The 16307-nt window shown below is 41.8% G+C and overlaps 1 protein-coding gene across 3 annotated transcripts in view; it reads left to right on the top strand.

Moving 5' to 3' along the window:
• SLC25A13 (solute carrier family 25 member 13) overlaps positions 1 to 16307 on the top strand; it is a 231918-nt gene that overhangs the window by 34983 nt on the left and 180628 nt on the right. For 2 of the 3 annotated variants that reach the window (XM_061413497.1, XM_061413496.1), the window contains exon 3: positions 10206 to 10348. In XM_061413497.1, coding sequence (XP_061269481.1) covers positions 10206 to 10348 — 143 coding nt within the window. Of the gene's footprint in view, positions 1 to 10205; positions 10349 to 16307 lie in introns of those variants that run through there. The other variant, XM_061413498.1, reaches the window with a different exon arrangement.

Genomic DNA, 16307 nt, shown 5'->3' with positions numbered 1-16307 from the left:
GGAGCACACTCAAGAAGAATTTGCCCTTCAGCCTCCGGACATGAATGGTTTATGGCAAAAATGAGTGACTGGTGATTATGGTTCTGGTGTGTTCACAGTTGATGGACTATTTTGTTCCACCAGTAGTGGGCAGGCCAGTTAGGCCCCCTGGCTTCTGAGGATCGTGTTGTGACATATTGCTTTCCTTTGCCACCGTATTCATTGGGTGTGGAGGTATGTCACGCTGGTGACATTTGGTTTTTAGTCAGGGTTCTTGAGAGAAACAGAACCAGTAGGAGAGAGCTCCATCTCTAGGTACGTGTCTAGTGAGGTTTATTATGAGGAATTGGCTCACACCATCCATCTTGGAGGCCGAGAAGTCCTAGGATGGTACTGTCTACAGGCTGGAGACCCAGGAAAAGCTGTGTTGTAATTCAGTCCAAGTCTGAAGTCCTGAGAACAGGGTGGCTGATGGTGTAAATCTCGGTCTGAGGGCCAGAGAAGGAAGAAGATAGGACCCAGCTTATGCGATGGGGCAGGGAAAAAAGGGATGAATTCTTTCCTCCATCTTTTGTTCCGTTCTCAATGGGTTGGGTGAAGCCCACCCATACTGGGGAGGGAAGTCCAGTTTACTGAGTCCATAGATTCAAATGCAGTCTCATCAGAAACACCCTCACAAACACACCCAGAAATGGTGCTTCATCTGGGCCAGTCAAGTTGATGCATGAAGTTAACCATCATAGTTAGTATTTTACTAGGTTATGCAAGGAATCCTAAAAGCCTTCCCATTTCATAAGTATATGCCGGGGTCCAGCCCCAGTGGATCCAGGGAATTCGAAGCGGGGACGGCGTCAGCGAGGATCAGGAAACAATTGCTTAATTAAACGTTAATTAAGGATATAAAGAGTAATAGAATGAGGATAGCTCAGTGAGGAAATTCAGTGGAGAAAAGAGGCTGAAATAAGGATAGCTCAGTGAGGAAATTCAGTGGAGAAAAGAGGCTGAATAATTCAGCCAGAAGGTAAGAGAAAGAACGACATGGTGAGACCAAGTTTCGGTGAACAAGGCCCGCACTTTATTTTCCAAAGTAGTTTTTATACCTTAAGTTATGCATAGAGGATAATGGGGGAAGGGGTAGAGTCATGCAATAAGCCAGGCTTTCTTCCTGCAAACTTATCATATGCAAAAGTTTAGGTGATTTGCATCATCTTCTGGCCTGGAGGCCTTTTTCTCTAAAGGTGATTATTCTAAAGTCAGGCGCCAGCCTCCAAAAAGCATTAGATAAAGTTGCATTCCTACAGAGCAAAGGTGTGGTGGGCTATAACAAGAAAAAGAATTAACTCAAGGGTCCCAGGTTACAAACATTAAAGCTACTACTTACACCAATTATATTAATCAATACACTGCCAGGGACACAGTAGGTAAGGGATATGGAGACTTAGCAGCAAACATTGGCCCAACAAGTGAAAAACCCTTCACCAATACAATTTCTAATCAATCTTTTAACTGCTCAAAGGAATCTGTATTTAGACAGTTTAGAACATCTCACGTCTCTCACAGTTTGGAGGCTCTGAGCAATCACATGTGGCCAGAAAAACCTATTCAGGCAGGCTAGAGGACTTCCAAGGGAGTTTGTAGGTTGAAACACTGTCACACCCAGGAATTATTAACTGGAGCTGTAAGCTAACTCTTTTTCAGAGAGAGGTAGTGGGGGACAGCCCCCCGTAAAGTCAGAGGTGTAGGTGAAAGCACAAAGCAGAAAGTAGGCAGACTCTGGTTTTGGGGGTAGATTGCTCGAGAATTTCCAGGGAGACTCCTGAGGCTTGATCCCGCCTTTGCGTATGCCAAGCCTCCTTCCTCATGACCTTTGCCAGGGGTGGAGCTCGCTCCCCGAAAGTATATATGTTTAATCATATTGAACTTCCAAAAATGTAAAGGAGAGAAGCTTCAGGTCATTTATCAAATCTATTACTGAAGAAGGATTAAATAACATTTTAAAGGTGTGGTAGCTGCAAGTCCACTCTGTCCATCAGTCTAAGGAAGAACCTTTGACATCTTTAATCAAAGTAGACTACCCAAGCTTTGGTGATGCACTGTTTTTTAAAACTGAGGAAAACTATGTTTCTTGTGTCCATATTAACATGTCCTTGTATTGAAGAGATGTTTTATCACCTCTGAAAAAACAAGGCAGATAAAAGACCTGAGATTTTTTATTTGTAAACTATATTGAGGAATAAATCAAATGCATCAATCAGAAATGTACAACTCCATGCATGTTCATAAAGTGAATCCATCCATGTAACCAGCATCCTTCAGTTCAGTCGCTCATTCGTGTCCGACTCTTTGCGACCCCATGAATCGCAGCACGCCAGGCCTCCCTGTCCATCACCAGGAGCCCTCTGACGCCCTTTCTAGTTGATACCCACCCCTCCCGAGGGAACTAGTCATCTGACTTCTGTCACCATGTGTTAGCTTTGCCTGGTTTTCTACTTTATATAAAATGAGTAATACACTATGTTCTCCTTTTTCTTTTTTTTACAATGTGTATTCTTGTGTCTAGCTTCTTTCACCGTTGCCTTATTGGTAAGATTCATCTGTGTTGTCACGTGTAGTCAGTGTTAGTTGATCCCACTGTGTGACTATGCCACAATTCACTGAAACATTCTGTTGTGGACATTTGAGTTATTTTCCATTTTTTTTGCTATCCACAATAATGCTGCTGGGGGTGGGGCAGCTTAGAGCTGCGGCACAGCCCCCTCTGGCCCCAATCCCATCCAGCCTCTAACAAGGTGCACACGTTGGGGAGAAAGTGAAACCTGCACAGAAATGCAGCCCTAGACCCTCAGGCCTTGGCCACGTCCCAGACCAAGGCAGAGAGTGCTGTCATACCCAAGAGAGACCCAGCTCCCACCCCCAAGAGGGCAGTGATGCCCCTGAGCGGAGGACACGCCCCGCTTGCACCTGGCTGGACTCCAGCCCCACCTCCTCCCAGGGCAGTAGCTGCCAGCACACCCTGGGGAAGACACAGCTCATGCTCGCTTTAGATGTTTCTCCTGCCAGAGCTGCTGGGAATGCTCCAAGGACACACTTTCAAGGGCAGGAGAGGTAAATTTTCACCTAGTTTCATAAAGACAGAGAATGTTAAACAAAACGAGAAGATAGGAATATATTTCCAATGAAAGAATAAGGAAAAAAAAAAACACAAAACCCTGGGAAAAAACCGTAATGAAACACAGATAAGTAATTTACCTGATAAAAGAGTTCAAAGCATTAGTAATAATCCTAATTGAACTGGGGAAAGAATAGATGAACACAATGAGGATTTTTGTTAAGAGCTAGATAATATTAGAAAAGTGCTGGCAGCACTGAAGAATACAATAACTGAGAAGAAAAAATACATGGATATTAACAAGAGATTGGGTGATAAAGAATACGTAAGTGATCTAGAAGATAGAGTAATGCAAATTGCCCAGTAAGAACTACACCCCCCCACCACCCAAAAAAAAAAAATTCTAAAAATTGAGGATAGTTAAAGGGACTTATGGGACAACACCACAGGTACTAACATTTGCATGATAGTGGTCCCAGAAAAGAAAGGTGGAGCTAGTGGTGAAGAACCCACCTGACAATGCAGGGTACGTAAGAGACATGGGTTCAATCCCTGGGGCGGGAAGTTCCCCTGGAGGAGGGATGGCACCCCACTCTGGTATTCTTACCTGGAGCCTCCCATGGACAGAGGAGCCTGGTGGGCTATGGTCCATGGGGTCAGAAAGAGTCAGACACAACTGGAGCGACTTCGCACAGCACAGAAAGAGAAAAGAGTAGAAAATGTATTTGATGAAATTATGACTGAAAACTTCCCAAACCTGGAGGAGGAAACAGCTATCCAGGTACAGGAGGCACAGAGGCTTCCAAACAAGGTGAACCCAAAGAGACCCATGCCAAGATACATCATAATTAAAATAGAAAAAAATAAAAAAATTTAAATTTCAGCAAGAAAAAAACAAAGTCACATCCAAGGGAACCGCCATAAGGTTATCCGTTGATTTTTCTGCAGAAACTTTGCAGGCCAGAAGAGAATGGCATGATACTTTTAAAGTGCTAACAGGGAAAATCCTACACCCAGGGTACTCTGTCTAGCAAGATTATCATTCAGAATTGAAGGACAAGCAAAGAGGTCAGACAGGCAGAAACTGAGTTCATCAATATACTAAACTGACCTTACTAAAAGTGTTAAAGGGTCATCTGTAAGTGAAAAAGTAAAAGTTCCAATGAGAAATAATAAATTATGGGAAGGGAAAAATCCCACTGGTGTAAAATTGCTGGGTCTGTCCTTACATGTATGTTCATTTACAATAGACATTGCCAAGCAGTTTTCTGAAGCGGTTTGCCAGTTGCTTTGCTCCATATTTTGCCAACATTGGTTTTTTTCTTTTTAATTATCTTGTGTATGAGTAGTGGTATTATTGCATTGTAGTTTTATTTTGCCTTTCCAGTGGAAATTTTTCTTTTAGGGGTTGGGAGCTTGATAATGATTCTAAAGATCATTTGGGGAAAGCTAAAAGAGTGATTAGTCTTGTAAGAAGGCTTGTAAGAAAAAAAGTAATGAAATGTGTTCTTATTTTGTGTATCCATTCATTTATTTATTTTTGGCTGCACTGGGTCTCCGTTGCTTTGCCAGAGCTTTCTCCGGTTGAGGCGCGCGGGGACTCCTCTTTGTTGCGGCCCTCAGGCTTCTCACTGCAGCGGCTTCCCTTGTTGCGGAGCCTGGGCCCTAGGCGCCTGGACTTGAGTAGGTGCGGCACAGGGGCTCACTAGTTGCAGCTCTAGGGCTCTGAAGCGCTGGTCCAGTAGTTATGGCGCGTGGCTTAGTGCTTCTGGGGCACGTGGGATCTTCCCAGGTCAGGAGTCGAACCCTGCATTGGCAGCGGATTCTGTGCCACCGGGGAGTCCAGTAGTGCAATGTCTTTTTTACTCCACATTCATTTGTCAGATGTTTATTGAAGATGTTGCCTGTCTACCAGGTAACAGTCTAGAGCTCGAGGATACACACCAGTGAGAAAGGGGAAGAAAAATTCAGTCCTGGCAGAGCTCTCCCTCTAGTTACGGCAATTAAGGTGCCTGTAATCTTGCAAGAATAGATGGGTCAATTGCCAAGGTTAGTCCTGAAACATTGCCTGCTGCGGTGATGACGGGAGCTGTCAGCTCATCCTGGCATTCCTCCCATGGAGTTGGGTCTGAGTACATCTTCACTTAGGAAGGCATTGCCCACTGATCAGAACTGTGGAGGAGATGGACTTCCTTGCCAAGCCTTTCTCTTGTGACCATATGCTAATTTTTGGAAGTATTTGTGTATTTGCCTGCGTAGGGTCTTAGTTGCCCAACACCAAACCTTGGTTGCGTCGTGCGGGATGTCATTTGCTGTGGTGCACAGGCTCTCTAGTTGAGACATGTTGGCTTAGTTGCTGTGCGACATGTGGGATCTTAGTTCCCCTACCAGGGATCGAGCCTACATCTCTTGCATTGCAAGGTGGATTCTTAACCACTGGACCACCAGGGAAGTCCCAACCATATGATAATTTAGTCTGTGGCATCCTTTATGGCATCCTAAAGGTGAGGGAAGGGAGAATGATTTGATGTGTGGGGTCCTAGGACAGCCAAGGGTTGTTTGGTCGCTCAGTCGTGTCTGGCTCTTCATGACCCCATGGACTGTATCCTTCCAGGCTCCTCTATCAGTGGGATTCTCCAGGCAAGAGTACTGGAGTGGGTTGCCATTCCCTTCTCCAGGGGATCTTCCCTTCTGAGAGACAACCAAGAGAGTAAGTGGAAGAGACTCAAGTTGGAGGATCCTTGCCTCAAACCACATTAAAAACAAAGTACCAATAATGTATTGAAACTTAAAGGGAGAAGCTAAACCTGTTCAAAACAGGCTAAGAGATAATGTGGGTGAATATGTTGTCTTGTGATGAAGAATTATAATAGTTTCTAAACTTAGAAGTAATGGAAGAAATTGTAAAGCAGATAAAAATCGACAGACTCAATTATATAAAAATATCAAACTATTTGCAGCAAATATGATAGACAAAGGGGGAAAGGGCATGTTCTCATGCTGTTGGTTGGGAGTATAATTGGTACAGTCCTTTCTGGAGAACAGTGTGATAATAAGTATCAAGAGCCTTAAAGATCCTCTCCTTTGACTCAACAATTTCTCCTCTGGGAGTCTAGCCTTTGAAAATTGCCAGGAATTTGGACAGATGTTATATGCAAAGCTGGTTACTTTAGCTTTAAAAAAAATAAGAAAAATTGGAGATAATCCAGTAATAATAATGTCTACTGGTGAGAGGAGAGTTAAATTGTGTTTTTAAATAAATGAATTATTCACTACTATAAGCAAACATAGGTATAATTCTAAATCATAGGATTGCTGTAATTAACCGTGACATTTCCTTTATATTTCAGTCCTGTTTTGCCTCAGTTAGGAAAATAAATTATAATTCTTCCACGTTTGCAAAAAGCCAAATTCAATACTAACTAAAGAATAGTATGATTATTGGGCCATCTTTGAGCTTTTCTTTTGTACTGTGCAAAAAATTGTTAAAACCAATAATCTAGCACATTTCAGTTCAGTTCAGTTGCTTACTCCTTGGAAGGAAAGTTATGACCAACCTAGACAGCATGTTAAAAAGCAGAGACATTACTTTGCCAACAAAGGTCCATCTAGTCAAGACTACGGTTTTTCCAGTAGTCATGTATGGATGTTAGAGTTGGACTGTAAAGAAAGCTGAGTGCTGAAGAATTGATGCTTTTGAACTGTGGTGTTGGAGAAGACTCTTGAGAGTCCCTTGGACTGCAAGGAGATTCAGCCAGTCCATCCTAAAGGAGATTAGTCCTGGGTGTTCACTGGAAGGACTGATGTTGAAGCTGAAACTCCAATATTTTGGCCACCTGATGTGAAGAGCTGACTCATTTGGAAAGACCCTGATGCTGGGAAAGATTGAGGGCAGGAGGAGAAGGGGACAACAGAGGATGAGATGGTTGGATGGCATCACCGACTTGATGGACATGGGTCTGGGGGGACTCTGGGAGTTGGTGATGGACAGGGCGGCCTGGCGTGCTGCAGTTCATGGGGTTGCAAAGAGTCGGACACAACTGAGCGACTGAACTGAACAGAAATGTGCTAGATTATTGGTTTTTATTTAACACATTTATAAGATGCCTATTGTGTGTATGGCATTGTGCCCAGTGTATTTCATGACTGTTCGTTTATTTCTAGCGTCACCTTAAGAGCAGGCAGTGTCCTTCTCCCCGTTTTACAGGAGAGGAGCCAGGGTCCCAGAAAGCTTTAGCTACTTACCTGAGGTCCTCTAGAGGCAGAAGCAGAGCTGCTTGCACCCCAGACCTGAGAGACCCCAAAGCCTGTGGCTGAGTATCTGTCTACTCAGGAGCCGATCCTGCTTTGTGTAGAAAGAACAAGTGACTTTTTTTTTTTTTTTTAAGATTTAGTCATTCATTTATGGATGTGCTGGGTCTTCCTCGCAGCGAGCAGAAGCTTCTCTCTGGTTGCGGCGCACGGGCTTCTCCTCTGATGGCCTCTGTTGTTGTGGAGCGCAGGCTGTGGCTGCGTGAGCTTCAGTACTTGATGCTTCTGGGCCCAGCAGTTGGGCCTGTGGGCTCTGCAGTGCTGGCTCCGTAGCTGTGGCGCATAGGCTTAGTTGCTCGCATCGGGTGGGCTCTTCCTGAAGCAGGGATTGAACCCAATTAGGGTTAGGGTTAGGCAGGCAGATTCTTTTTTTGTAATGTGTTTGTTTTTAATTGGAAGATAATTGCTTCACAGTATTTTATTGGTTTCTACCATACATCAACGTGAGTCAGCCATAGGTATACACGTGTCCCCTCCCTCTTGAACCTCCCTTCCACCCCATCCCCTCCCTTTCCGCCCTTTTGGTTGTCACAGAGCACCAGATTTGAGCTCCCTGCATCATACAGCACATTTCCACTGGCCATCTAAGTTTGCATATGGTATTGTATATGTCGCAATTCTACTCTCTCAGTTCATTCCACCCTGCCCGTCCCCTTCTTTGTCCAGAAGTCTGTTCTCTCTACTGTTCATGGGGTTCTCTATGCTGTTCATGGGGTTCTCTATGTCTCTTCATGGGGTTCTCTATGTCTGCATCTCCAGGAAGCCCACAAGTGACTTGCAAAAGCAGTTTTAGTTGGGTTTGACTGTCACTGCACCCCTGTTCCCTGTGCTGTCCCATCACGGTGGCTTCTGTCACCCAGCTAGCCCTGTTCTTGTAGCTTGAGGTCCTCATCTCCCGACCACAAAACACTGATCCCAAAGATCAAGAGGCCCTCTCCTGGTCTGTAAGCATCTGTGTGACCCCCAAGTTGTTCCTCAGCATTCTCACAGCCCCCCACCTCTACAGAACAGTGATGTGCAGGTTCCATGTTTGTGAACAGGGGGAAGGCTGTGAAAAAGCAGCACACACCACCTTATTCTTACTCACTCTTTCTCTTCTGGAATGGAGAGGACACTAACCATAGAAGCGTTTCTTTTTTATTCTTTTTCCTGGAACTCTCTCATTGTTTATTCACCAATCAATATCTCTTTAGGACTTACTACGTTAGGCATTTTGAGAAGATGGAACTGAAATAAATGCACATTTTCCTCTTTCATGATACCCTTTGTCCCCATTTTCAGGTGGAAAGGAACTTATAGCTCTTCCTTTATTCACTGTAACAACTTAACACAGAAGGATGATCCAAACATACATAGTAAAGGTATAAAGGACACACATTGTATTTTTTAAATTTTGTTGTTCAGGCGCTCAGTCATGTCCAACTCTTTGTGACTCCATGGACTGCAGCACGCCTGGCTTCCCTGTCCTTTACCATCTCTCGGAACTTGCTCAAACTCATGTCCATTGAGTCCGTGATGCCATCCAACCATCTCACCTCTGTTATCCCCTTCTCCTGCCCTCAATCTTTTCCAGCATCAGGGTCTTTTCTAATGAGTCAGCTCTTCACATCAGGTGGCCAAAGTATTGGAGCTTCAGCATCGGTCCTTCCAATGAATATTCAGAACTGATTTTATTTAAGACCGACTGGTTGGATCTCCTTGCAGTCCAAGGGACTCTCAAGAGTCTTCTCCAACAACACAGTTCAAAAGCATCAATTCTTTGGCGCGTAGCCTTCTCAATGGTTATGGTCTTTTTTAAAATAGGGGCCCGATTTCTTCTTTGGCTCAAGTTAAAAAAAAAAAAGATGTAATTTTTAAGAGCTCTGGAGCGAAAGCAGAATGAAGATGTTGAAGTCAGATGTACTTGGATTTCAATATTGTTTCTACCCCTGCCTATGTGGGTGAATTAGTTTACCATTCAAGATTTAGCCACTGCATCTCTAAAATGTGAATGGGAACGCCTACTTTGTAGAGCGGTTGCGTAAGACTAATGGGATATTGCATGTAAAAACCTAACACAGTGCCCCACACTTTCTACACATTCATAGCGGCGTTTCGTACCGGCTTCCGTGAAGTCTTACAGAAGCCTTGCTGCAGTTTGTTTTCCGCTTTCTCCTCTTTGTCATTCTTTTTTTTTTTTTCCATCATTGATGCTTTCGAAACAGGGAAAAGGGGCAAAAGAATGAGGTTGTTTTCATTCATGATTTCATACTTTTTTTTTTTTTTTTAAAGAAAACTGTATGTCTTTGCTAAAGAACAAGATATAATTTGTCTTTCCAAATTTCTGTCAGCACGGGTTTCTCACCCTCAGCACGATTGACATTTGGTCTGGATGACTCTAATTGGGTGGGGGGTAGGGGTGGGCATCCTGCCTGTGTACTGGGGATATTTAGCAGCGTCCCTGGCCTGTCGCAAGTAGATACCAGTTTCTACTTCTGCCCCCTGTGGGGAAAAATGAAAACAGGCAGCGCAGAGCTAGAGAAGTTCACCCGAGAAAGGCAGGTATTATAACAGACAGAGATGGCCTATTTGGGGACTTTGGTGTTTGTAAGCTGGACAGTCAGGCTGATAACCTCTGGTATAAAGATAAAACTTGGCAAACTCAATGTCTTTTTGCTTTTTACTTGGAATGATGGGAAATAATTGTCCTTGTAATAGTATATTGTCATATCAGATATTTTATCCATTGAATATTTTCAGCTTTTTTCACATATTGATCTGATTATATACATTTAAGAATAAAATATATTTTCTTTTTTTTAAACAGTATGCAAGCATTGAAAAAAATGGTGAATTTTTCATGTCTCCCAATGACTTCGTCACCCGATATTTGAACATTTTTGGAGAAAGCCAGCCTAATCCAAAGACTGTGGAACTTTTAAGTGGTGTGGTGGATCAGACTAAAGATGGGTATGTTTGTTTTTGATTACCTCATTTAGTTTTTGTTTTGTGTGAAACAGCTTTCTGTCTCTTTAATGATTAGGAAGCCAATGTCCTACATTTTTTCTCCTTATTACAATTAATGCATTATTTTAGAAATGATGCCCTAAACAGTTCCTTCAGTGTTCTCATCCCAGTTGGGGATTCTATATCTGGATTTCTTGACATAGTTTAAACAACTATATATAATTATATATATATATATACAATTATATATATAATATATATAAATATATATATATTATAATTTCACAGCTATTGTAGTTGAGTGGTGTGAAGATGTGCTTGAGTGTGTGTCGTATATTTTCAGTTTTAAGGTAACTGTAAAAATTATAACATAGGTCTGTGAACATAACTTTTCTATAATCTTTCTGTTCAAGGAACTTTTAAATGTCCCATATGTTTAAATGCTATAAATCTGACAGACAGAATAATGATTCCAAATCCCCAAGAAAGGCATTCTGCCCAAGTGGGAAGAGAAACATGGAACCACCTAAAATTAAATAGGACACTTTGCAAAAATGCCTTTGGTTTTTTTTTTTTTCCTTTTACCAATATTTTCTGTTTACATTTTTAAAAAGTGAGTCATCCTTAAGTTGTGTAAGAATGCAGTTGATTTTTACCATAAGTGCAGAATTTTGGGCTCCAAAATATTGGTAATATGAGCCCCAATATTCCCTAATAACCAAATATAATCCGTCAGAACTAGCCTTTTCTGTGTAAACTGTAGTGAACCCAGCTGTCTGCCCTCGCCACTTGCCAGCACTCCCTTCTGATAGATTAGATACTGGCCTTTCTGGGGTGTTCTTCTGTTCTGAACTTTCTCTTTTGGTCCTATGTCTGTTTTTTCATATGCATGGGTTTGAGGTACAACCAAAGAAAACTCCCTGATGTACTGTGAATGCTCTCAGTTTTACCGGTACTTCTCCTTACTTGCTTATACATCTGTAGTTCCACCGTGCATGAAGGCAGCTCCCGCTAAAGTGAAAGTCTTGCAGATGGGAAGCAAGTGGGGAGGAAATTGGCAATTATACTTCCTGTCATATGCTGGCAGATTGCTAGATTATACCTTCTCTGTTCCAGTGGTGGCTACGTGTGTTTTCCACAACCTGTGTAATCCCTCCCAAGGTGGGATTCTTTGCTTTGGAGGAAAATATCATTTAGGAGCAGGCGTTTCTTCCCTCACAGGGCCTATCTGTGGAGGTACAGGGAGAGAGGTGGAGGTATATTTCACACTAGTCCATTCAGGCTAAACGGCTGCACAGAACTTAGCTTTATTCTAGCAAACATATTGGTGGTGGGCGGGGGTAGGGGGCTGCAGATTGGATTGCTTCCACATCTTCTGTGCTTATAAGGTGCAGAAGAAATGTGACCAAGTTCACATGCAGTATGAATTAGCTGTCTCAATGTTTAAGATCAATTTTTTTTTCTTACTTGATAAAAAATTTATAAGCTATAGAAAATGGAAAGAATTCAGTGAATGTCTAATAGATACCCTTCATCTGGATTGATTGATAACATTTTTAAAACCTGTGTGCCTTTTTAAAATTAGTTTTAACACACATATACTCTTTACACATCACACACGTAATTTCCTCTTTTGGCTGGACCAGTTAACTATAAATTGCAGACATCAAGATGCTTCAGTGTTTAACTTTGAATACGAGCATTCTTCTTAACCATTATCATACTTAGGAAGATTAACAATCATGTGAAATATCTAATATCCAGTAGATTAGCAATCATGTGAAATATCTAATATCCAGTCTATTTTAAATATGCCAGAACTCTCCACTCACCTCTCCCCCACCTCAAATGCTTTATTATAGCCTTTTGTTTTTCAAATCCAGCATCTAATCAGGTTTCCTGTATTACATTTAGTTGCTGTATATCTTCTAATCTAGGACAGATCCTTGCCTTTTTTTTTTTTTTAACCACTGATCAAGTTTAGTGATTTTTTACTTAAAAAAATCAAACCACCGTTAAAAAAAAAGAGGCAAATAAACCTGATTTTCCAATCATTTGAAAAGCATAGTGCTTATTTGTCCAAAACAGACTCAAACTTAAATGCTATCATTATCATCTCTAAACTTCTGCAATAAAATTAGCATTTATATGTACACATATATACATTTTTTTAAATATATAAAATAGAACTGTATCTTGCAGTCAACAGGAGAAAGAACAACACATCCTTGTTTTTTATTCTATCATGACTTCGAACCCAGGCCCAGTTATTTTGTTGAAAGTCCCTCATTCTGGACTTGTCTGGTTGCCTGCTTATGACATGGATTCATGATCAATTTTGGGGTGCAGGTTAGGAGAGATCCTACCATCTTGTCCAGCATTGATGATACTCAGTTTGATCACTTGGTTCAGATGGTGTCCACCTGATATTTCCATTCTACAGAACCACTTTGGGTTTGTAATTAGGAAATAGGTGCTTTCAGAACATGGGGATGTCCTGTTTCTCAGCAGCCTTCACCCAGTAGTTTAGGCATGCGTGGTGACCCTTTTCTGGGTCAGGCTTATATCCATAGTGATGCTTTTCTGGATCAGTCATTACATCCTTGGCAACCCTTATGTGGACCAGGCATTACATCCATGGTGACCCTTTTCTGGATCAGGCTTATATCCATACTGATGCTTTTCTGGATCAGGTATTACATCCATGGCAACCCTTTGGTGGATCAGGCATTACATCCATGGTGACCTGTTTCTGGATGAGGCATGACATTGGTGTTTGAAAAAACAGTGGTTTTTCTGACTCTTTATTTCTCATTTATTGTCTAGAATTCTTTGGTAAGGAAAAACTTTCGCCCCTCCATGCCCTTTTCTTTCTCTGTTAATTTTTGTATCACTGTAAACTCATGGATTTATTTACTTTGAACTCAATGTATTAGAATCTATTACTAAATTCTCTGATTGTTCAGATTGTTCCAGTGTGGTCAGTGTGAGTCCCTTCAAGCTGGCTCCTGTACCCTCAGCCTTTGAGTGTTCCTTGCTTTTGGTAAATAAGGTGTACCTGGCTGGCTTTGGATTTGTCCTGCCCTTGTCCAGGAGATCTTTTCTCAAAGAAAGGCCCAGGTTCCTCCTGGTTGGGACTGGTGCTTGGTTACATGAAGCTGGGCACTAACTCATTGCTCCTGGACTGTTCCTGCCTCCCTGACATTTCAGTGGAAAGAGCTGGGAAATATACTTAAAAACAAACAAAAAAAAAAATCAAAAGTTCATAATGATAGTTCCTATTTAAATTTAACCTTACAGGAATTTCCCTTCTTTTCTGTTTGTATCTTTTTAGGGGAACATTTTGATTCCTAGTTACACAAATATTTTTACAGTCATTAATTTTATGTGACTGTAGTATCTGCTAATGTACTTGGCTTCCTTTTCATCCCACCCCTATTAACACACTGGCTTTTCCTATTTCTTTTTACATATACTCTTCAAAAAATATAACCTTGATTTCATTACATGCCAACAATGTAACATATGTTTTACATATATAATGTAATATAACATGTATTTTCTCATGCGCTTATAACAAATTCTTGGCTTTCTCTCCCTAGTTTCCCAGATGAGAACTAAGGGATCAAGTAATTTGCTGCCTAAAGGTACCCAGGCCTGTCTGGCTGTAGTCCTGGGCCTTCCCACTGGTTCAGAGCGGCCTTTTCTCTCATCATCTCACAATTCTCTTTAACTTGACACATTCTTTCTGATTTTGTATTATCTTAAATGTTAGCATTTTACTGTGACAAGGAAAATCTTCGATAGTCTTAATCCTTTACCCTATGACTAATTTTTTCTTTTCTTCTCCTTTCTTCCTTTTCAGTGTTAACAGTGACTAGTTCAGTTTCAATAGGGAAAACAACCACCCATAACCATCTCAGCTTGCCACAGTATTTTGTATTTTTCAGTATATTCTGTGACTTATACTGCATCAACATTTTTCAAAATTTGAATTCATTTTTAATTCTTTTATAATCTTTCTGCCTTTATCAGTTTTCATATTTCTATATACTGTTCATATGAACAGTTTTAGATAGCTTCATCATTTTCTATTAGATTAATAGACCATACTTTATGAAATCATGCCCTTACAGAGTTATTTCAGTGTCTCCTTTTCTATAATAGATACTACTAGAGTGAATATGTTCATGTAGGTGGCATTTCCCCCTTCTGTTTAATTTGTTGTTCAATCACTAAGTCATGTTGGACTCTTTGCTACTTCATGAACTGCAGCACGCCAGGCCTCCCTGTCCTTCGCTATCTCCTGGAGTTTGCTCAAACTCATGTCCATTGAGTCAGTGATGCCATCCAACCATCTCATCTTCTGTCGCCCCCTTCTCCTCTTACCCTCAATCTTTCACAGCATCAGGGTCTTTTCCAATGAATGGTCTCTTCACATTAGTTTGCCAAAGTATTGGAGCTTCAGCTTCAGCACCAGTCCTTCCAATGACTATTCATGGTTGATTTCCTTTAGGATTGACTGGTGATCGCCTTGCTATCCAAGGGACTCTTCAACACAGTAGTTCAGAAGCATCAATTCTTCAGCGCTCAGCTTTCTTTATAGTCCAACTCTCACATCCATACATGACTACTGGAAAAACCATAACTTTGACTATACAGACCTTTGTTGGCAAAGTGATATCTCTGCTTTTCAATACACCGTCTAGGTTTGTCATAGCTTTTCTTCCAAGGAGCAGGCGTCTTTTAATCTCGTGGCTGTAGTCACCATCTGCATTGATTATGGAGCCCAAGAAAATGAAATCTGACACTGTTTCCATATTTTCCCCATCTATTTGCCATGAAGCTGATGGTACCAGATGCCGTGATCTTCGTTTTTTGAATGTTGAGTTTTAAGCCAGCTTTTTCACTCTCCTCTTTCACCTTTATCAAGAAGCTCTTTTAGGTCCTCTTTGCTTTCTGCCATTAATGTGGTATCTGTTTAATTACTTCCTTAGATTTAATAGAGGGATTCCTGGGTCTAAGGGTAGGAATATTTTATAGCTCACTGTAATATGTATTGTTACAGTTCTTTCCAAAAGGACTGAACTGAACAGGAACTTGTCTGGTATTTAAGCTGATTGAGGTCGTAGCATAGGACCAGTGTTCAAGGCCCATTCACATGTGCTGCTGCCAAGTTGCTTCAGTCGTGTCCGACTCTGTGCGACCCCATAGACAGCAGCCCACCAGGCTCCCCTGTCCCTGGGATTCTCCAGGCAAGAACACTGGAGTGGGTTGCCACTTCCTTCTCCAATGCATGAAAATGAAAAGTGAAAGTGAAGTCACTCAGTTGTGTCCAACTCCTAGTGACCCCATGGACTGCAGCCCATCAGCCTCCTCCGTCCATGGGATTTTCCAGGCAAGAGTACTGGAGTGGGTGCCATTGCCTTCTCCCCCAGCACACAGCTAGCTCCACAGTATTTACTTCACAAAGAGATCTAATCATAGGTCCCTTCTCAATGTAAACTGGTGAATGCCTGCTTTCCCCATTCCTTTCCCTTTCTTTAGAATCATAGCATTTGTCAGGTTCACAAGTCACACATCATCCTCCTAAATCAAGTACTATTCCTTGAAAAAATTACACGACAGAAGCTCCACGGTGGCCCACAGAGCGCAGCACACACACAGAACAGCACGGGAACGCTGAAGGGGGTGCCGTTCCTCTAGCCTGACTCTTTTGGGGTCTGATGACCTAGCTTGACTGACCTGAGGGAATATTAGTGCATAACTTTATTGAAATTTAGAAAGCTGTTTATAGATGGACAACTTTAGGATTTAAAAATAATGACAGCTGTGGTGGTCCAGATGTCATGATAACGTGAAACACCCCTTTTTAGTTAATTATTGGTCCTCTAGCTGTGGTTTCTTGAGTCCAAGCGCCAGGCTCTGCACATTTTACCACCTCCAGTGTCTAGTCCAGTAT

Source organism: Bos javanicus, chromosome 4 (assembly GCF_032452875.1).
Source record: "Bos javanicus breed banteng chromosome 4, ARS-OSU_banteng_1.0, whole genome shotgun sequence".
NCBI lineage: Eukaryota > Metazoa > Chordata > Mammalia > Artiodactyla > Bovidae > Bos > Bos javanicus.
This window is presented reverse-complemented; position numbering and strand designations above follow the sequence as displayed.